Source organism: Ovis canadensis, chromosome 2 (assembly GCF_042477335.2).
Source record: "Ovis canadensis isolate MfBH-ARS-UI-01 breed Bighorn chromosome 2, ARS-UI_OviCan_v2, whole genome shotgun sequence".
Taxonomy (NCBI): Eukaryota; Metazoa; Chordata; class Mammalia; order Artiodactyla; family Bovidae; genus Ovis; species Ovis canadensis.
In genome coordinates, this window is record NC_091246.1 from 198,588,825 (window position 1) to 198,611,082 (window position 22,258).

General features: G+C 41.7%; 2 protein-coding genes across 5 annotated transcripts in view; one reads left to right on the forward strand and one right to left on the reverse strand.

The window, feature by feature from the left end:
- GLS (glutaminase) overlaps positions 1-10,237 on the forward strand; it is a 90,121-nt gene extending 79,884 nt beyond the window's left edge. For all 3 annotated transcript variants that reach the window (XM_069577892.1, XM_069577896.1, XM_069577895.1), the window contains 4 exons: positions 3,982-4,043; positions 4,654-4,730; positions 4,821-4,884; positions 7,579-10,237. In XM_069577892.1, the coding sequence (XP_069433993.1) occupies positions 3,982-4,043; positions 4,654-4,730; positions 4,821-4,884; positions 7,579-7,735 (360 nt within the window). In that variant the 3' untranslated portion in view covers positions 7,736-10,237. The remainder of the gene's footprint in view (positions 1-3,981; positions 4,044-4,653; positions 4,731-4,820; positions 4,885-7,578) is intronic.
- Positions 10,238-12,901: 2,664 nt separating this feature from the next.
- STAT1 (signal transducer and activator of transcription 1) overlaps positions 12,902-22,258 on the reverse strand; it is a 43,022-nt gene continuing 33,665 nt past the window's right edge. For both annotated transcript variants that reach the window (XM_069577886.1, XM_069577887.1), the window contains 5 exons: positions 21,942-22,087; positions 20,249-20,434; positions 18,979-19,054; positions 18,001-18,100; positions 12,902-13,937 (listed from right to left, as the gene is read on the reverse strand). In XM_069577886.1, the coding sequence (XP_069433987.1) occupies positions 13,923-13,937; positions 18,001-18,100; positions 18,979-19,054; positions 20,249-20,434; positions 21,942-22,087 (523 nt within the window). In that variant the 3' untranslated portion in view covers positions 12,902-13,922. The remainder of the gene's footprint in view (positions 13,938-18,000; positions 18,101-18,978; positions 19,055-20,248; positions 20,435-21,941; positions 22,088-22,258) is intronic.

Sequence of the window (22,258 nt, forward strand, 5' to 3'; positions counted from 1 at the left end):
AGGGATCGAACCCGGGTTTCCCGCATTGTAGACAGATGCTTTACCATCTGAGCCACTAGGGAAGTCCAAATAAATGTACTGATATTTAAGAAGTAGAAGTCAAGGAGGTAGAAGAACCAATAATGATTACAATTTAATCAAAATGGTGGTAGCAATTTGAGTATTTGCCTTGGGAGAGAATATTAATTTAGTCGGTCAACGCTTTAAATTGAAATACAATTGACATTTAGCATTGGGTAATTTAACTCACACAGTGTGTTGATTTGAGTCAAATGAGTACTTATGTGTAATAGGCACTGGGCTATAATGAGGAAGGGAAAATACAGGGTCTCTGCCCAGATGGACCTTTTGTTTAGTGAGGGAGACAAGAAACCTCTGTGTGTGAGAGAGAGAGAAAGTACTCTGAAGAGAGAAGTGAGGTAAGGGATAGGAGTGATGAAAAAGAGGGCAGTGTTTTAGGGTGGGTGGAGATACCATTTGAGTAGAAACCTGAGTTATAAGTGAGGAGTGGAGCCTTCTCACCACCTGGGGAAGGAGTGTCCCCGACGGCAGCACTGCACGTGTAGGCCTGAGCACCCCTAGGACCAGCAAGACCACCACCTGGCTGGAGACAGCTGCAAGGGGCAGCGCTGTAGGGAACGAGATGCACAGTGTAACCAGGGAGTAGGGCATTTAGTGTCCTGAAAGCCATGCTAGAGAGTTTGGATTTTATTCTCGGTTTGATAGAAAGTCACTGGGAGTGCCATGTGTGCTTTCAGAAGATCCCTGTGGCAACCAAGTTGAACACGTGGAAACAGTTAGGAGGCAGTCCTCCAGGTGAGAGAAGGTGGTGACTCAGAGCCTAGGGTGATAGTAATGGAGGTGGTGGGAGTCCAGATATAGTTTGGAGGTGGAGCAAAATTATTTGAGCGAGGTATGGGTTATGTGAAGTGGAATCCAGGAATACCCACAGAGTTTATGTGGTTGGTTTGTGGAAGTTAGAGAAAGCTAGTTCTGCCTCTTGTGCAGACCCCTCAGCACATTTGTTTGAGGAGGGCTCCCTTCCTCCCATAGACATATCTGGGCACTGGGCCCCACAGCTGGGGGAGAAGAGCACAGGCTGAGTACCCCTGCTTGGCCAGGTGTGCCTGTGGGAGGCTCAGTGCATGCTATCCAGTGCAGCAGCCCTGAATCATGACTGGTTTTGGCCTGAGCAACTAGGTGAATCATAGTGTCATCTAAGGGACTCAGGAAGAGAAGCTGACTTGAGGTGAGGGAAGGTGGTGGAAATCAAATTCTATCTTGAGCTGATGTCTGAGATGCGTATTAAACATCCTAGAGGCAATGTCAAGTAGACAGATGGATATGGACGTGGAGGCCAGGTAAGGAGTCATCAGGGATGCAGACAGGTTAGTTGTTTTTGAGTTTGAAATGACAGCATGACAAGCAAGTGGAGCTCTAGAATTCAGGTTTGAGAGCAAAGATTAAAGATGCAGACTGGGAAGTCATTCTGCCCAGAGGGATATATGAAACACATTTGAGGGAAATTACAGTGAAAAACAAGAAGGTGGAGACCACTTTTGGAGTGTTACCAGGCAGTGAAAAGTGGGAAATGACTGCAGAGCGGCCAGCATAGGGGAGAACCTGGTAATCAGCCTGATGGAAGACAAGGAGTGCGGGCGGGGCATGTTGGAGAGATCAGAAAGAATCCAGGCTGAGGGAGGCTGCTAAAGCTTGAGAGTACTACTAAGAGGGAATAGTGGGTGTGAAGGTAATTTGCAGGGAATTAAAAATATACTTTCAGAAAATATGCACTGAGAGGAGGTAACAGTGGCTTTGTGTATTGGTTTTTCAAAATAGGATGGTTGTGTCTGATTAAGGCAAAGATAAGGGGACCAGTGAAGGAGGGACAGAAGAGAGCATAGATACTCTAAGCCAATATTTTGCACAACAGAGGAAGGAGAGGTGAAAATTTATCGTCTTTAATAAAGTTGTGGCTAGGGTCATCTGTTATGGGGTCACCATTGATATTAAAGATCTGAAGAAAGTACGAAAGGAAACCAATAAGGGGGAAGAAATGGTCAAGCAGCGATAAAAGACTGGTTGGAAATGATGGAGAATCATTTGTAATAGTCCATCATGTTTTTCTGTGGGCCCAAGAGCACGAGGGAATTGAAAATTAAAAATTGATCCAATTAAGAAAGACGGGCACCTGGAACAGTGGTTCATAACCCATAGGAGTGCATATCAGAATCACCTGGAAACTTCTTTCAAATTATATCAAATTGAGGTGTGGGGATAGCAAGATTGCAATAGGAGGAGAGATGCTTACATATACTTTCAAAACCTTCTGGGTGATTGTGTTAAACTCCTATCCTCTCTCCATCCCCTCTCACACACACACATTTGAAAACCATTCTGGACTTGAAAGTAGGTTGACATAGTGCAAGCTGGGTAGGAGTAGTAAAGAGTAGCTGGAAGGGAAGCAAATAGACTGAAAGAGTTAGAGTAAGGTTTTCTGGAGTGATTTTAATAACAGTAACTACTGGTAAAATTTGGTGGTGCAGAGGTTAAAGTGTCTGCCTGCAATGTGGGAGACCTGGGTTCGATCCCTGGGTAGGGAAGATCCCCTGGAGAAGGAAATGGCAACCCACTCCAGTATTCTTGCCTGGAGAATCCCATGGACAGAGCAGCATGGTGGGCTACAGTCCACGGGTCGCAAAGAGTCGGACACGATTAAGCAACTTCACTTTCACTAGTAAAATTTATAGGTGGGGTGTGCTTAGCTGGATAAGTTCCTGTTCTGCAGAACTTTACAGAGCTTTTGATATGCACATGAATCTCTAAGAAGGAATTTAGTATTTTAAGAAAATAGCTAACCATGGAACCCTTTTTTTCATGGTACCTTTGGACTAGTTTCTATTAGAAAACGTTTTGAAAATGCTGAATTAGAGAAGTCCTGCGATAGTTCGTTCCAGTTTAAGAGTTCACAGGTTGTGGGAAAGGGAAGCTGTAGTGGAAAGGTGGCCTGTCCAGGTTAAAATCTAGAAAACACAGCTCCCAGGGTATGGGATCACTGAGTTACTTCCCATTCCAACAGGTCAACTGTTTTCTACCATTGAGTCCAGTGTCAGTTGGATCATCTGTATGAATGTTGAAGTTGAAAGTAAGACAAAAGTGGGGATTTATGAACTATTTACAAACAGTGTATGTCAGTAGTTAGGTTTCTCAAAAACAGTGTTGGATAGTCTTTATGAAAGAGACCAAAATCCAATGGCCTTTTAGGGTAACTAGCCTTTCCCTTAATTAATGACAAGAAAGTGGATATTAAAAGAAGATACACTTTGATGTCTAGAAGCACTCCATGTCAGTGACTTAGTATTCTGGGAATTTACCCACTTTTTGGGCTGAGGCAGAGTCACAGGCTTTGGGAATGCCACCCTGCCCCCATTTGTACTGCCTGGGCATTGAACTGAATACTACCTTTCCAGGGAAGTGCTTTTCTTACAGTTTGAGATGATTAATACCAAATGTTGTCTCTGAAGATTTCCAAAGAAACCAGTGATTGGTGAGGACACGGATTGTTGGCAGCAATTAGACATTTATATAGCATGAGTTAGTTTTTAGCAATGATGTGATAGGAATTTTATGAGTATACAAGTCAGCTCCCAGCACTGAGATATACTAAATGAAAAAGGTTCCAGTTTTCAGTTGTCCCAACTGTGTGTTTTCCAGGTCACAAGTTTCCATTCTTTTGTGCCAATGATAGCATTCCATTCTTTCCCTCATGTATCTTTAATGTTGGATTTCCCCCCATAATCCTCTATGAAAGAAGAAAAATAACACACATATGCCTTTTGCTTACAGCAGTATCCTTGTGATAAATGTGTGTGTGTAACCCCACTGAAGTGTTCAAAGCACGTGGAAATCACTTACTGGTGACAGTTGTGCATTCTACGTATTGATTTTTCTCTGGATGCCTGAACTCTCTTTTCTTCACAGGTAAAGTCAGTGATAAACCTTTTGTTTGCTGCATATACTGGAGATGTGTCTGCACTTCGAAGGTATGTCGACAGAATAGCATATGGTTTACAGATGTTTATGAAATTGCTTCTTGGGAGAGGGCCATTTTGAAGCTAAGTGAAGTTTCACTTACATTTCCCTCTAATAAAAATAATCCAAAGTTATATTAAGTTTCCCCTTCCAATGCCTTAGTCTTGCTGTAGTCTTTCTTTTTCCACTTCCTACAAAAGCCCAGTCCTCTGTTTTCCCAAGTGGTAACTGTTCAACCAGTCTGGCCAATTGGTATTAGTGTTTTACTGGAATTGGACAGTATCTTCTCAATCTCCATCTACCCACACTCTCCATCTTTGGAGGTGAGGGAGGTGGGCAAATAGGAACACTTGATGATCTGCAGATCCCCAGGCTGGAAAGGTCACAGAGGACTGTAAACCTGAGATGGCCAGTGTTTCCTCTTACCCAAAAGGAGCAAAAGCTAAAGAAGAGCGGTGAAGTGGCATTTGCCTAAGGCATCATGTACTAGTTGAACAGGGTCTCCATTAGTGAGCCTAGTGAAGGATGACACCTTTCTCACAGGACCTTCGGTTGAACTGATGGAGGAAATGCTACAGAGGCGAATTAATATAACGAACAGCTATGCTTACGAATTTTCAGGTTTGCTTTGTCAGCCATGGACATGGAACAGCGAGACTATGATTCTAGAACTGCACTCCACGTAGCTGCTGCAGAGGGTAATATATGAGCCACTTTTTTTTTTGTTTGTTTTTTCAAATGTAATTTCTACTTAACACTAAAACCTGCTTGTTTTACTTTGGCTGTAGGTCATGTTGAAGTTGTTAAATTTCTGCTGGAAGCCTGCAAAGTAAATCCTTTCCCCAAGGACAGGTGAGCCCTCGTGTTACTTTCTAACATTGGCAGGCCAGGCTTTTTACCATACAGGGCTATAATAGTTAAATGATGGGTGTATTAAATCCACATTGTGTATGTTGGAGATGAACTTGCTTTGAAGCCTTATAAAGGCAACAAACAAAACCTTGTTTTTATTCAGTAGATCATTCCCCTAGATCCTCTTGTTTACCTAAGGGAGTTCTCTTAGAATTATCTTGGTTAGTCTGTCAGTGAGTATATTGTGTGAGAAAACAAGTCTTGGTGTTTGTTAAAATAGGAATTTTGTTCTCGTGAGGCTTTTGACTACCCCAGGCAGACAAGATAAACATTGCAGGGATATATTAAAATGTGTAAGGAAATTACTGTTCCAGAACTCTATTGGAGTTTGTTGAAATTCCTGGATTTGGTTGGAGTCAGTTTTACAAAGCTTCATGGAAGCTGAATTTTAACCATTGCTTTGGGGAAGAGATGAGATTTGAGGGCACAGAAAGAAGAGAGGGGCAGTCTATCTGGAGTGGAGAGATTAGCCTGGGTATGTTCTGTTCCACTCTTCTTCTTCCTGGTCCACATAGCAACTTGACATTCATCCTGCAGTAAGTCCTGTTCACAAGGTGGATGGTCAGGAGAGGGTTAAGAATGCAGCTTAGGTATATACACACGCTTGAAGTAAATCCTGCACTAATGCACTGGCATGTTATATAACGAGTTACATAACTGGGTGAGTCAGTGAGTAAGGAGAATAAAGGCTTAGAAGAATGGAAAAAAATATTTGGTGGGAGAGGTTTGATACGTGTGATTAGGAGTTTGGATTAGATCTTTGAGGACTATATGAAGTAACTTTGTGGAGCAAGTTGATTATTTTCAAGCTATTAGATCTTTCTGTTTCAGTAAGGTTTTACTATTTTTCAAATCAGTGGTTTGGGTTTTATTAGCTCAGCGTGCAGGAAATGCAGGCAAGTTATGACATCAGTGTCTGAGAACTGTTAGCAATTTGGTAAGTGTGGTAATGCTCTGATTACCTAAAGTCATGATCTTTATTGGTAATATTCTAAAACCTCATGTTCGGGAGACAGTTCTCCCATTTATCCCCAAATGTAATGTCCACACAAGCTCTTTCTTCAGAGCAAGGAACTGAAGAGGGTGTTTTCTCCTTGCCCCCAGTATTTATAATCCCAAGTAAAACACTGTTTAACATAGGCTCAGGCTGGAAATATTTACTATGCTTTGCATGTTTAAGAATCAAAATGTTTTGTTTTGGTTTTTGCCCTAAATCAACCTCTAGGAATGTGAAAGTAGAAGCACCCATCTGAGAGGCAAAAGTTAGCTCAGTAACAAACGTGGTAACTGGTTATTCAACGTTTTGAGAATGTAAGCTAGATGAACACATCTTTGTTTCTCTATTTCATAGAATCAGTATCACCTCAAATTGGTAAAACAGGCTTGAGCAAATTTAGTGTATAGAGTTGATATTTTGCATTATTTCATCGAAAACAAGAGTCATTAAAAAAAAAAGAGGTAATAGTTTTCCAAGAAAGACAGGTAATTATATACTGTAAATGACTGAAGTTACCCCATCACCCTGTTTCAGGTCACTGACTCCCTAATTTAATGAGGGCTAACGTAGAAGTAAAAGGCAACTTAATTCAGCAGTTTTTTGAGAAGCACGTTTGTGTTAAATGTTACTTACATATAAAAGGTTACTTACCTGATTTTAAAAGTTAAGAACAGACTCTCAAACTATTCAAAAATATTTTTAAATGAGAGTACTTAAAACAGTTTTAGTTCCACATTGGGACCCCACTGAGAAGGTAAAAGGTTAAGAACAAAGAAAGAAGGAAAAGCAGAAGCTTGTGAGAGTAGCATGTGAAAAAATGGAATCAGAGAGCCTACCAGCCACGGAGAAGCAAAGTGACATAATAGTAGGGAGAGGATGGAAGAGAAACTTAGTATGTTTGTGAGGAACTAGGGAGGTAGTTATCATGCTCTGTCATTTACTTGGGTTGTCACAGTTATGCAGGGTTGACTGCTCTTCCAAAAGGCAAATTAGCTGATGGACCACTGCTGGCAGCCCTTCGCTCCTCTTCAGTAGTCTTCATCTGCAGGACGCTGAAGAGCACAGCCCAGAGCACACTTCCTGTGGAAAGAGGAGCTCTTCTGGTTGTGGAGTGGGTCCAGTTGAGTCCCTAAAGTCCCATCCTTACCAGAGATGATGAAAATGTCAGCTCCTCTGAGGCCAGTCTTGTTCCTCCAATGTCTATTTGAGCTCTAATAAGACTATGGTTATTTCCAGACTTTGTGGAGATTCACTGTGATTTTACATTGACAGGAACACAAATTTTCTATCAAAGGCTAGGGTGATAAACACAGCTGAGTAGGCTTTTCATGAAGGTGAAATTCAGGAATAGTAGAGGAATCTCTCCTACCTGTCAACACTAGAATTTCCCCTCCATAAACACTATGAACAAAACCCTTTTGCAGAAGATGGTTTTTCTCTTCCTCCCCATATCCCAACTTGCTCTGAGATCACTTTTTGGATTATAAATCTCTTTCTGCATTTTTTTCAATATTACTTGTAATACTGTGTAAATAGCTAAATTTGAATGGCCCTTTAACCTGCATTTAAAATCTAAGATTATCATCTTTGTACAGAAATTCTCTAATGACCCTGTCTATGCTGTGCTACCTGTTTAGGTGGAATAACACTCCCATGGACGAAGCACTGCACTTTGGGCACCATGACGTATTTAAAATCCTGCAGGAATACCAAGTCCAGTACACGCCTCAAGGAGATTCCGACAACGGAAAGGAGAATCAAACGGTCCATAAGAATCTCGATGGACTGTTATAATAGTCTTAAGCCCAAGATTTAAATCACTTACCTATGTAATTGTGGAAAATGATTATGAAGAACGTGTGTATTCCTATCTGGTAGTGATGTATATTTTACAACATTGGTCATTTCAGTGTTACTGGAGTTTCTTCATTGTGCACACAGGACAAATCTGATCTCTTTGGGAAAAAATAGAAATAAAACAATCTCCCTCCATAATGTGAGCAATATTTACCTCGTGCATTGTATAATTTGATGTAAAAGATACATTTACCAATGCTCGCTTTACTGTGTGGTCTTCATGATTTTTGTGTATTTTGTGAATTTTACAGTTTATGGTGATGATCTGCTGATATGCATTTATAAATTAAACTCTATTGTACAGTCTGTCCAAATGGGTCAAGGCTACCTTTAGGCAAGACAGTGTAATTTTCATGACTTCAAATACAGATTTAGTTTGAGTGAACAACTATATGTACTTATGGTTATGTGTTTAAAATGTCTCCCATCACCCTAGCTTCATGATGTGACTCTAAAAATTATAATAGTTAACAACTGTTAGTAGGATAGCCCAATTCTAATTAGACTTTATCAGGGAATCTGTTTAAGGTATGTTTGGTGACCAAAACGTTATGTGTGAATGTAGTTAAAATATTTTGGAAAGAATCTCCTTTTTCTATATCCCCTTAGACGAGCTTCTTTTCCCAGACATTCAGCTCTTTGCCTCTTTCCTTTAGCTGGGAAAGTGGGTGCTGGCATACTATGCAGTTTTCATTTTTCCACAATAAAACAGAAAATGCCTCCTGTTTCTGGCATCCAAGCTGTAACTATGCCATTTGTCTATGGGAGATGAACCAGAGACAGATTAGTAAGCTAAATACAAATTATTCCAATTCGTCAGCCAATAAAAGGAAGGAATGTGCTCCGACAGCTCTTTAAGAAGATATTTTTCAGCTTTCAGGATAAATTCAGACATGCTCTAAGCTACCAAAGTTATTATGAAGGTATGGGAACTGCTACAAATAACATTTGTTTTAAAACCTGTCATTAAAAGTCTGCATCACGGTATCTGTTCTGTTTAGGGGATCAGTAGATTATTCCTATTTTCTCCTGACTTTCTACTGTATATTTTTGGTGGACTTTACAGTTTAATAATAAGAAAAGGCTATTTCATTTTAAATCAAAATCCATTATTTGTCTTGGGGAGGAATTGCACATATACATTATCCTGTCATACCTCAGAGGTATAAAAGGGTATGTTAATGAGGATTTCTGAAATTAAACACACACACACACACAAATGGACTTCTCTGAAGCTGTATTTAGTGAAATGAGCAGAAGCCTCAGCTACATGAATGCTGGCTGTAATGTTAATATAACAAATTCCTTTTTCTTCCCCTTTCTGTCAGCACACACTGCTGCTTCCAGGCTTTATCATGCCCAGTGGCTCCTATCCCACTCCAGCAGCCTCCAAGTGTTTCAATTACTGCTCCCAGTCTAAATCAGTAACTTCTGCTATTATCCCTTATTGCCTAGGCAGCACCTCGGTAGGTGGAACATGGCGGGTGTTCCTTAACGGAGCTGCATCAGGCACGAAGCCATTCTCAAGTCTGAGCTTCTGTGTGGAGTATGGTGGGTGGGCGTTCCTGCCCCATGGGTCTATCAGACATGTAGACAGGTAGTATTTGTAAAATGCTGCAGAGGAACAGCATTATTCCCAAAGATATCATGGGGTAGACACTCTGTAATTGAAATTATTTGAAATAATTGCTCCAACAGCAGCCTGCTCTGTGTGATTTAAATGAAACATTAAGATAGTTCAGTTACATGACTTGAAGACTGCCAATGATTTTGAGAACTTTTGTTCTGTTACTTGGGAACAAAGCGTTTTCCTCTTTTCTCAGATCAAAACTATTCTGTGTAATCTTTGTTGTTTAGTTAAATGTGCCCTTATTTACACATGATGTTATTTATGACTGTAGGCTGGGTCTTGCTCTGGCTATTTGCTATTGGCTGGTAATAATAATGAACACATTTGACTTAAATGCTTTTAATTGTACTGTTAACTGCTGCCATCACTATGCTCCAAAGATCTTTTTATTCTGGCTTTAGGATCACATGTGCTTTTTCGGTACCACAGAGCTCTATATGGTGGTGTTTCTTTAAAGCTTTGTATACACTGTTGTTTTTGCTGGTCTCTGTTCTAATCTCATATCTGAGTGTAATGTGCTGTACCCCACTGCTGCCCATCCTGCCCTTCAGCTGCAGAACTGGATCAGCTATTGACCATTTGATGCTCTTATCTGCCTGGCAGGAACTGAATGACCTGATGCTGGATTTAGATTCTTTCTGGGGATTGTACAGCTATGAATGTATTTGCTTCCAGAACCTCCCAAAGTGAATCTAATCTAAAAACTATAAGTTGTAAGTATTCTGAAATTGAAAAATATTTATTTTAACTGAAATCAGGTAGTGTTGCTTTTTACAGCTTAATAAATACATGTATCAAAAAAACAAAAATGATTCTTTAAAAAAAAAGGTTTTCTCTTACATCACTGGGTTGGGAACTCCACTGAACATAGGAACTACGTCTAGGCATTTTTCATGCCTCCTATGGACCCAGGTACCATGCCAGTAGTAGTTACTGCAGAAACTACTGCAGTAGGGTTACTGCAACGATTAGGATGAAAATTCTGTAAGCAGTTCATCCCTGACGGTGAGAAGACGCACAGGCATGTTTCTAGTCCTCTTAGAAGCTAACACTGTCCTTTCACAGGAGGTGCTCAGTAAATATTTGCTACACTGAAATCTTTCACTAGGAGGGTTTGAACCTCTTTCAATGAAAAGAGAGGGTATTTTCACAAATGTCTTGATGTCTGTTGGGGGAACTGAACTCAGTGCTGCCACACTGGGGTCTAAGCAGGACCAGCTGGTAGTGGCAGCCCCCACCTGGTCCATGCATGTATGGAATGGCATTCACTCCCAGAGCCAGAAAACCCTGGTTCAGGGTCACATGGTCTTCTAACCACAAAGAAGGTACATAAACACCACAAATGCCATGGCTGTCCATTTTCAACAGTCAAAGTTGTTTGTCACAAAGTAATCTGCTTTGCTGTAGCAGTCAGTTTGTCTATATTACTGACATTTTACAACTGGAAGAGACATCCAAAATCTCCACTCACCCTTTCTTGGATGAATGCCATTACTTTGAAATTATGTATATTTTTGTATAACCTTTAAATTATTCATAGCTTTTGGCTATGTTTGCTTCACAAAAGCTTTCTTAAGTTTTAATAGGTAAGATGTTTGTACTAGACATACGATCCAGTATCTCAGACCATCTTAAGTTCCACAAAACCAGAGATCTGTGTCTGTTTTACTCTGCCAACTTAGTTTTCCAAACATCTAGTATAGTGCCTAGCCCATAGCAGGTGCTGAACATATATCTGGTGAACTAATAAATGAATCTTACTAAGCAGAAGCCACTCAATAAACACCCCTTACTCTGGGCACAACATCCGAAAGTACCAGAACTTTCAAAACCATTTCTGGTTTTTTCTCGGGATAGTCAGATGTGAAAGGAGTACTTTGTTCAATTAAGACTTAATATTCCATTTCAGCTTACAGACAGCAAATAGACTTCCTTCATTTAATGCTATTTACTGCCACTTCAGAAAACACTTTCCTGAAAAGGGAGAAATTTGTCCTAAGTGGTACATAAAGTTTCTGTGCTTATAAAACACCGTACCAGAAATACTCTTAAAACACACAAACATCCCTTTACCAGGATCTACTGACTTCTTACAATGATCAAATACAAAGAAATACAAACATAACCAGCCAGGCAGGGCATTTATCTGTTGTACTTCATTCCCTGGAGAAATATACTCTTGATGTTTGTTATGAAAAAACTTGATATTTCCTAGATATAAGTACTTCAGACAGGGAGATGAGAATGGTCATATTTGCTATGAGGCCGGAATTCGAGCTTATACCACCATTCCCTGTTAGCTCAAACGGTTGAATCTAACCCGCCAATTTACATCTAACCTAGTGATTCTTCTATTATACTATTTTTTCCCCCAGCACTCAATGCCTTTTAAGAGGATCACAGCTTTCTGGCTTAGAGCATCTTTGGAGAAAAAAAAAAAAACAAATCCCAGCTTTTCATGTGGGTGCAGTAACTTCTCAGGAAGTAATATCTCACCTCATCAAGGAGGTATAGGTTTTAGATGCTGCTATGGAGACCATAGTCACATTTTACATGTATTTTAAAATTAAAAACACATTATAGCAGTATTGAAATTCATTTTAAAATACCAAATTATTTCTGCACTTGGAGGCAGCTGTGGTGGTCACCAAGACCAAAGGATTTTCATTTGTTTATTTATGGTACTCTTTATGACTTCTCTCAGTAATGTTTCTTCTCTCATCTCCTCCACTCACCTACCTTAATCAGGGTAAGAGAAGGCAACACTTAGGAAAACGATATTGATCTTATTTAAAAATAAGGAGTGACATTTTTATGTTTAAACATATGATGAGAAAAACATCAAACCTACACACAATGCCAGGAATGTTTAAAATCTTTACACCAAATATTATTTATAACAGACTATAAGTTTAATACTTTTAAAAAGTAAACAAAATCTCTGGACGTGCAGGAAAATGAAACTATGCCAAAGCATTTTTAGAGGACAAAAATATACCAAATAGCTAAATAGCATGAATTAGAAACACCTTTTTAAACTGCTGTCTTTGTTCCTTTATCATTTTAATTTAAAAAGTCAATGCAAACTCAATCAGGTTCATGTCAATCATCTTATGTAAAAACTGAGAGGAGGTTTTAATTTGTGTTTAATAAAAGAAAGTACCATGTGCATATTATATTTAATGTAATACACATACTTTAGCTTTAACTTTAAAATAGACCTCAAGAAAACTTTATCCCTACCAGAGAAATAACCGTATTTACATAAAAATATGATTGTGGTGGCGATAGCAGAAAAATATGATTCAGCTGCAGACAGCTGTTTGTGTAAGTTATCTAGAAGACCTCTATCAAACCCACTCCCTAAACCACTTCTGTGTATGTCAGTGCTAGGGAAGGGGCAAGGTAAGTAACACAACACTTCACAAAACATCATGCAGTCCAAAACAGGTCTAGAAAAAGCACAAGAGAGAGAGTGGCACCATCTGTAATGTATTTGTGAGAGAAACACATTTGCCAGTGAAAATTACGCAATTCTCAATGCAGTTACACAGGATGAGTTTTCAAATTATTGGATTCTCATAATCTCCACTTCTTAATGATTTGTCAGTTACTATTTTTTCTTCTCGATTTGAAAATTTTGACTAAACAATAAAGACAAGTGAACTCACTTATGAAACATGCATTAAATTTCTGAGTTTGTTGACATCTACAATTAATTTCAACTTTTTGAAAAAATAATAGGATTTGCCTTAAGAGAGCTGTTAATAGTTTGGCTACCTTGATAGAACTATGAAGACAGTTTGATTTACTAACTTCAATTTCATGATGAAGGCAGAATATATTCAACTTTGGTATTAAAGCTGAAATGGAAGATACTACTCATGAATTTGGAAAGTTTACTTCCTTCTGTTGATATTAGCCAGCATCATAAAGCCGTAACAAAAGCTAATTCTTCCGAGAGAGAATCTCTCTCTAGTTTTCAATGGCCAGTGTGGAAAATATAATAACACACATAACTTTTATCCTCTGCCCAGATACAGGACAGCTTTGCACTATTTCACAGGCAAGCCACTGGCAAACTTGAGGCTATATGTAAAGCAGAACAAATAAGAATAACCATATGATCTATCCAACCACCTGTAATAGGCCCTGACTGCATAGCTTCTGCTACGTGCTGCTAAATGTCTCACCTTTCCTAAAGTACTCTCATTCTAGTCCTGATGATTTTGGTGTACCAGGATGTTTTTCATCTGTAAAACCCTCTATGTGGAGAAGGCCTTTCATTTTTACCTTCAATAAGATGCATGAAGCCCTTCAGAGTAACAGATGTTTCTGAGTTAGGGAAAAATCCACTTGCTATCAACAGGTTGCAGCAAATCTGTTGGCCTTTCTTTAGTTTCCCTAGAAACACAGGATGTGAAGGAACACAGTAGCAGAAGGGAATCACAGGTGGGAAGGAAAAATGTCTCCAGAGAAGAGAAAATTCATGCTCTAGACCGCATTCATCTGTAAGAGAGAAAATGTAGTGATATTACTACACTGGTCCTGTAAAACGCAGACTCATAGCTAACATTCCTTATGTGTCCTGCAGTAGAAAGACATCCCCCAGCAAAAAACCACCATGGGATTAGAGGGCCTGCAGCATGTGCTATCCGTTTTCCTAGCCTAATCGAGACCTTTTATACCACCTAAGCTGATGGATTATTACTCTGCAGCCTACCGGCTTAATTCTGTCAATTCATCCAGGCTGTATAAAGCTTTCTGCTGTTGGGCAAGTCTGGGGACTGAGCAATGTGGCAAATCTGCTCATGCAAAACAAGGGTGAGGCAGTGCTGAGCTGCACGCCAGAGGGAGAGACGGACCTGGGGAAAATGACGAATTTTCCTTAAAGGCCACTCACTAGGAATAACAGATGAAGGAGTTTCAGGTACTGGCTAGACAAGCAGAAGGCTTAGGAACTCCCCCAGCCATGCCTCTGGCCCAGCTGCCTCCAATAGGGCCGTTCATAGACCCAGAACTGCTCATCCACAGTACACAGCCTGAAACAAACATCCCCCCTCACGTCTAAGCTGGGCCCTCCCCTTATTCCAGGTGCTCTCAACCAGGGGTGATTCTGTCCTCCAGCAACACCTGGAGACATTCTGCATTGGCATGACTGGGTGTGGGGGTGTGGGCTAGCGGCATCTAGTGAGGAAAGGCTACGGATGCTGCTATCCATTCTGCAATGCACAGGACAGCCCCACCCAGGGAATCATTCACCGCCCCCCCCCCCCCCCCCCCCGCAAAACACCAACAGCAACACAGCTCTAGACTCCATGCCTCTTGAAAACTGAGTCCTTTTTTAATCCCAAGCAGTCAATAGTGGGTGGTATATAGTGGGTTCCTAGGAAAATATTTTTGGATTGAAAAGCACAATGAAGGTTTTGCCCCTATGTTTCAGTCTGGCTGAGAGTGAAAATATGTAGATGGTGGTCTTTGGAGAGACAGAGAGAGAGAAAGCAAGTGAGCAAGGATTCAAATCCTGTTACTGTGTCTTACTAGCTGTGTGATCAAGCCATGTTCCTTAACCTCTAAATCCCAAGCTCCTCATCTATTTGAAGAAGACAAACAGTCCCTAACAGACTTGTTGTTGAAAGGGTTAAATTATACAGCATATGTAGAATACTTAGTATGTGCTATGTGCTTAGTCATGTCTGACTCTTTGTAATCCCATGAGCTGTAGCCCACCAGGCTCCTCTGTCCACGGGGATTCTCCAGGCAAGAATACTGGAGTGGGTTGCCATGTCCTCCTCCAGGGGATCTTCCCAACCCAGGGATCGAACCCAGGTCTCCCGCTTTGTAGGCAGATTCTTTACCAGCTGAGCCACCAGGAAAGCCCAAGAATACTGGAATGGGTAGTCTATCCCTTCTCCAGGGAATCTTCCCAACCCAGGTATCAAACCAGCATCTGTTGCATTGCAGGTGGATTCTTTACCATCTGAGCCACCAGGGAAGCCCGGAAGAATGCTTAGTGTAGTCGATGGAAAATAGCAGACAATTAATAAATGTTCCTACCAATATCAGCACTGCCCAAAGGCCTCCAGGAGAGGAGCCTGGTTCTCATGTAGTCCTCACGGAAAAAGTTTACTGTACAGGAAAGCCAGACTAAACAAATACTGCAGTCAGGCTACAGAGAACACTGGTGCTCTGTCTCAGGAGGCTGTAGTCCTCCGGCTCCGGAGCGGCACCAGGCATCAGCTCCAGTGCCTGCTGCTCCAGAGAGACAACCCCCAGACACACCCAAACACCAGCCAGCTCCATGAAAGGTCTATTTCAGAGCATACGCACTAACTCCAAGACTGGACGCTAGAAGGAAATCGGGCCATGGTGGAGGACAATTTGGGACAGACAAGGTGGAGTCCAGCCAATTCGGAGACAGAATCCAACTGTTATTTTGTCTCACCAGTGCTGTGCCCATATTAGAGCCTGTTTTAGCTCTTAAATCTTCCATGGGTTTAATCCGGAGATTTGCATGTGTGCGTATGTGCAAAAATAGATTTTATTCTACAAATGAAGTGAATAAAATCACCTGGAATAGAATGGATGGCTCCTGGGCAGGGGAAGTGGGGATCCAGAGCCATAAAGCCATTTCCTAGTATTTATTTAAAGTAAATAGCTCCCACTGTTGTTATTCCCAGGGCACAGAGAAGCACAGAGAAAGCAGTCATGCTGCATGCACAGATGGAGGGGACTAATCCATCTTATTTTCTCAAGGTCACAGGGGATAACGGTGTGACAGAGGTGGAGTTCAGATTTCCAAATAACAAACACAAGCCTCTCCCCCAAAGGTTATGCTGCCTTCATCTTAATAAACCAGAACAGCACACACTCAGTGTCAAGTGCCAACAGCTTCCCTGGGGTGAAGGTTTTAAATGAATCAGAGACGAGCTTTCTAGGTGAGGGGGGTCTCAGGAGAGTAGACAAGAACATGCAGTCCAGAGGCAGCCCAGGGGGATTCAAATATTCATTCCCTCATTTACTGACTACCTGATCTTAGGCAAATTTATTAATTTTGTAAAAATTTTTTGTCTACATCTATAAAATGGGAAAAATAATAATATCTAAGTCAGAATATCGGTATGAGGACTAAGTTACTACCAGTAGCATGCCCGGTACACAGTAAGAGCTTAACAAGTGTCACCTATTAATAGTGATGATGATGCAACCTGCTCGGGAACAACAAACAAACACGCGGTTGTTAGGTTCTGTCCATTGGTCTTACAATTTCTGAACAAGGCTTTACAGTTATTCCAGGTTTGTGCTGGGCTCACAGAGCACTTCAGAGCAGAGTGGGGAGCTACATTCCAACAGAGAATGCAACGTTATACATGTAAAAGTTCCGTTTTTCACTTGCCAATATAACTATTTTGCTATTACACTACCTAAGCATTTTTCCAAGTAATTTTCTTCAGCCTCAACAATCAGGAGGGTGTAAGAAAGCAGAGTCTCGAAAGATTTTAGCCCGTACTTCTGCAGGTGAGGGAAAAGAATAAGGTGACATGCCAGAAACTTGAGTCTAAACAGATACTACTGGTGACACACAAATGCATTCCCTGAACTCAAGGATGTGTGACCCTGAACGTCGAAAGATAGCGCCCTCTCAACCAGCATCTGCTCCCTCCTCCGCTTAATGCAGTCTGTGCCAGGACCACCCTCCCCCTCACCACCCCCCAAAGCCCCCACCCCTGGGCCAGGCACACAGCGATAAAGACAGACTGGGGATGACTCAGAGAGATTTTTTTTTCAATTAAGAAAATTTTTAAAAATGAACTGGAATAGCTTCATGTGGAAAAGAGCTTAAAATTAAACAGCATCAGAAAACATCCAGCCAATAAAAAAATAAAATTTTTAAGAGGAAAGATTTCAGATTTCAGGCAGACAATACTCTTTGACACTCTGAAAAACATTCTCCCAAAAAAAGAATCACTCTTTTGGTGGCCAGCCCAGTCCTTATCCTTATATTGACCCTCATGGCAGGATTTCACTCACAGTATTCATGACTGTATTTCATTCCTTGAACTTTTTACTCTTGACAAGCCCTTCACAGCTCCAGGTGTGAGCGGCACAAGTTAGCTCTCAAACATAAAGCAGGTGAAAGTGTTTCGTTGTGGCTCACCAAGTCTCTACAAAGATTGCAACTACCAAGCGTTAGTCTCCTCCCTTCCTAAAAATAACACCTCTTCACTCAGACACAGGGCTGAAACAACAGGCCAAAGGAAAACATTTTCTTATCAGGAAAATCTTAGTTCCTTTATATATGAGATTTCTACGTGGATAACTTTAAAAAGCAGAGGGTGAATTTTTAAATGTTTGAAATATTATTTTGGGGAAGGTGCGGAATTCCAGAAATAAAGATCTTGGTGACAATGTAGCTTGTTTAAACACAGCAGGCTCCAAGTTGTCACAGCTTATCTAGAAAACATCCTTCTGGGCCCCTTCCGAGAGCTCACAGAGAGGCCCAGGGTTGGCCAAGTGCCTTCCTGGCCTCGGAGGGCCAACACTGAGAACATCCCTGCGTGATGGTACTCACCATATCGAATTCTACAGAGCCCACCATCCGAGACACCTCGTCAAACTCCTCAGGAGACATGGGAAGAAGGTTGTCTGTGGTCTGAAGTCGAGAAGGGTGACTAAAATGGGGGAGAAAGAAACAGGAAATGTTGACATCGAAATTGTGAAAGCAGTACCACCAGCTTGGCCATTTTCATCTCTGGCCTGTGACTGAATCAGCGCTTTAGTTTTTTATTTCAAGAGAAATGTGTGCACTTGTAAGATACATTTCAAAAAGCAAGGATCTCAAGAGGTTCACGTCCCCAGCCCGGCCCCTCATGAAGCACGTTGGACTCTGGATATGTGAGCGAGAAATAGCCAGTCTGGGTCCTGCACCGCTTCTGCCTGGGTAAACCTGGGTGTGAGCGTGTGCAGCGTGTCGTCTACCCTGGCCCAAGAAGCGCCAGAGGAAATGTCTGGGGAGTCCCTCATCCCTACCTTGAGGTTTGTATGCAGATAAAGCTGCTCCAGAGGGTTTTTACATGAAGGCTACATCCATTCACCCCAAGACAGTGCTGCAGGCCAAATAACTGACAATGACTTTTCCAAAATTTTTTCTACCTTTTACAAAATGAAACAACAAAATAAAAGCAAGCGGACAAAAAAAAAAAAAAAAAGGTATCTCATTACTTTGGCCTTTTCTACATTAAAAAAAACTGCTTTCCCACTCTCATCAATTTTTGTTCATTTTATTTACACTCTTTCAAAATATCAGTTTGGGGAGAACTTATATACCTTAAATACAACCTTGTTTGGGTTTTTTTTTTTAATAAAGGCAGTGAAACGCTGACAGGGAGTGACACAAGGATCTCTAATTAGGATCTCTCCAACAAGTCCAACTGTGATGATGACAGCAGCAATGACAATGGAAAAGCAAAGAACAAGCATCTTCAACAGGCCCCAGCCAGGACAGGGGGCTTGAGGGTTTTAAGCATGTCACTCTTCTGTGTTCACTTACACTTCAGACACAGAAATCAATTCAGTCTTGATGTATCCTGTTCCTTTAGGGCCATCAAGTTCCATAGGCTCTGGGGCTAGAAGCAAACACATCGTGGACACTTCCCATTAGCAGATATCACACAAGAACAATCAATGGGGACGTCCCTGCTGGTTCAGGGGTAAAGACCCCTGAACCAGGAGGATCCCACATGGTGAGCAGCAACTAAGCCCACACGCCACAACTAATAAGCCTGTGCTCTAGAGCCTGGGAGCCGCAGCGACTGAGCCCGTGCACCCGAGAGCCCATGCTATGCAGAAAGGGAAGCCACCACAATGAGAAGACCATGCATTGCAACTGGAGAAAAGCCTGAGCAGCGGCAAAGACCCAGCACAGCCAAAAACAAATGCAAGAAAAAGAGCAATCAACTTTTTCTTTGATCAAGACTGGATTTGTTTTCCTTGGCAGTGAGGTAAGATTCCCTGCCTGGGTCACCTGAAATTGTGGTATGGATGCAGAAACAACAAGAAGAAAAGGGGAGGTACGTTCTTCTGTGCTGAACACAGACAAGATGGGGGAGGCTTTTCTTTCCAAGGCCCGAAGTCCTACAGAAGTTTTATCTGGTTTATGGTCCTGGCCTGGCTGGTGTCATAGACACATCAGTCAAGGTGAGCTGGGGGCATCTTCTCCCCAAGTAATTGTGTTAATACTGAAATAACTGAGCCTGAAAAACCATTAACTTTGTCGGCATGTTCACTGAGCAGTGGAAGACCTGTGTGCCGAGTCCAGACCTGCTCTCAGTGAGGAGGAGACCTAGTAACTTACTGGGTCACCATGCAGGGACCACTGCTCTTCACCTAGGCCTCCGCCTCCTCCATTTCAGGCATGGGACGACATAAATCAGGTGACCGTCAAAGGTCCTTTTATCCCTTCCACTCGGAGAAAGTAAAAAATGTAACAAACACAGAAGACCAGAAATGGACTTTCCCAGCACCCCTAAAGTCAAAAATCATTTGCTCCTTTCTAACTCTCTGTATCAGGCCAAACAATGTATCATGTGTCAACTGTACTATGTTTTGAAGGGCTGCTTTTACCAATTCAAAAGGAAGGGATGGGCTGGTAGAGTTTATGCCGGTGCCCTATACTTACAAGAAGGCAAGGGGAGTGTGGAGGAGTGGGATTAAAGCCTGTCTGAAAACCTCTGGACAAGATGAAGGGAGAACATAACCATGGCAAAAAGTAGGCTGTGCTATGACTCAGCAGACAACTCCTGTGCACTCTCCCCACTTACCTTCCTTTGGCCTGGAGTAGTATTTTCCAAAGGCATGGTCTTTATCAATATTTGGATACAGAAACTTCAGGGGATTCTCTGGAATATTTTCAGCAGCCATGACTTTATAATTGCGAATAATGTCAGGAAAAGTAACCGCAGAAAGTTCTTTCTTTGTGTAGGGTTCAACCGCATGGAAGTAAGGTTCTAAAAGGAAGAAAAGCAAAGTGAGTCCCATGGAATAGCCCAGAACAACAGAGGAAAGAGACAAAACACTGCAGAGTTTATGGATTTAACAGAACCTGGTAAGAACTAAACATAATCTAGGAGTTTCATCACAGTGTGTGTAACTGATTCATTTCTAAATAAATTATTATCCTTTCATTAAGGCAGGAAAAACAAAGGCCATCATCACTCTCAATAACATTGCATTTGTCATTATTTACTTAGACTTGTAAGTCTAGTCAAAAAAAATTTTATTAGACACCTATAAAATAACGAATTACCACTTGGGTCTTCTTGGCTCAAGCCACAGATTAGGTTAACAGAAAAGCTCACTTCTTTTCATATTGAAGAATGAAAATAAACGATGACAATACAAGAAAAACTTTTTAAACAAACCAAAAATGGACCCTATGCTATCTTTTTCTATAATTCTGAAGGCAAAACCACCCAAACTTTAATTTGCTCCTGGTCTTAGTTCCAGACTTCACTGAATTCCTGCTTCCTAACTGATTCAGGATCTCACTTTGGGGCTCATATTCCAGAGGTCAGGTGCTTTAGGGACTCTGCTCCTGAACTTCAGACCAAAGCTGGTGCTGCCCTGCTAAGACTGCCCAGTTGTCAGTGGTGTGCATCTCTGCCTGCTTTGCTAGCTCCATCTCTCTGCAAGTTCCAGAAAGAACAACCAGGGGAGAAGCAGAAAAGGCAGGCTCTGCCATTACTGTCCTCCCTCCCTGGGCTCTAATCCCAGCTCTCTTGTTTTTCACCAGAAGACAAAATAAATACAACTAGAAAAGCATCCCATCTTATCGCATCTTCTAACTGAAAGCAGAAGTTACTGGAATAGTTCAGTTTTCCCTCCAATCCTTCAAACAGAGCAAACTAGAAGTAACAGGGAAAAGTCACCAGTTTGTCTTTAACCTTTTTTCATCTCCACCGAAACGTGTTTCTTATTCCCCAGAAACCTGTTTTGTATACTTGGGTTTTCGAAACTGTTTTGCCATGGATGTACTGCATCAGATAGAAACCCAAGATAGAGCCCAGATAAACGTGCACCTGCTCTGTCTGAAGGCAGGGTGGAGAACCAGTCCTGGGACCCCCTTAAACAACCAGCCCTCATCCTAGCACATCCACATGTGATTCCCCTCAGTGGGTCTGGAAGCTTATGCCTGCACACGATGGGTTTCCTCCCAACAACTAGCTGCCGGTCATAGTGACTCACATTCTTCACCTACAAGTATCAAACCTGAACAAGAGGAAAGAATGTGACCTTGTCTTTTAAACAACCATTATGTGCACATCAGATTCCAAGCAAAGAGTCCCACAAACCCTTGGATATGCAATAAATCCTATTAGGGAAGCTCAACTGGGGTAGGGTACAGGAGCTGCAATTTTATGTCACAAGCTCATTATTTGTACGAGCTGATCTGCAGCAGAGGAAGGGCCTGCACCTGTGGGTCGAATGGGAGTGTATGCAGGAACCCTGGCTTACCGCCTCCATTCTGGGACCGTTCCACCCACGTGAACGTGATCGCCCCTTCCCGGCAGCTCTCGCTGAAGCGCAGCAGGAATGTCCCGGGCTGTTGGTCCTTCAGCAGGGCTCGCTCTCGCTCCTTGCTAATAAAGCCCACGATACACCTGCATGCGGAAAGGGATCAACGGAGGCACTCTGAGGTTCGGTCATGACTCTATAATTTTCCTGCTCACTTACCAACCAAGATGACCACAATGTGACAAGAGAACACAGGATAAAAATGTATTGACTATTTTAGATGCTTTAAAATCTATTTCACTGACACTTCAGGAATC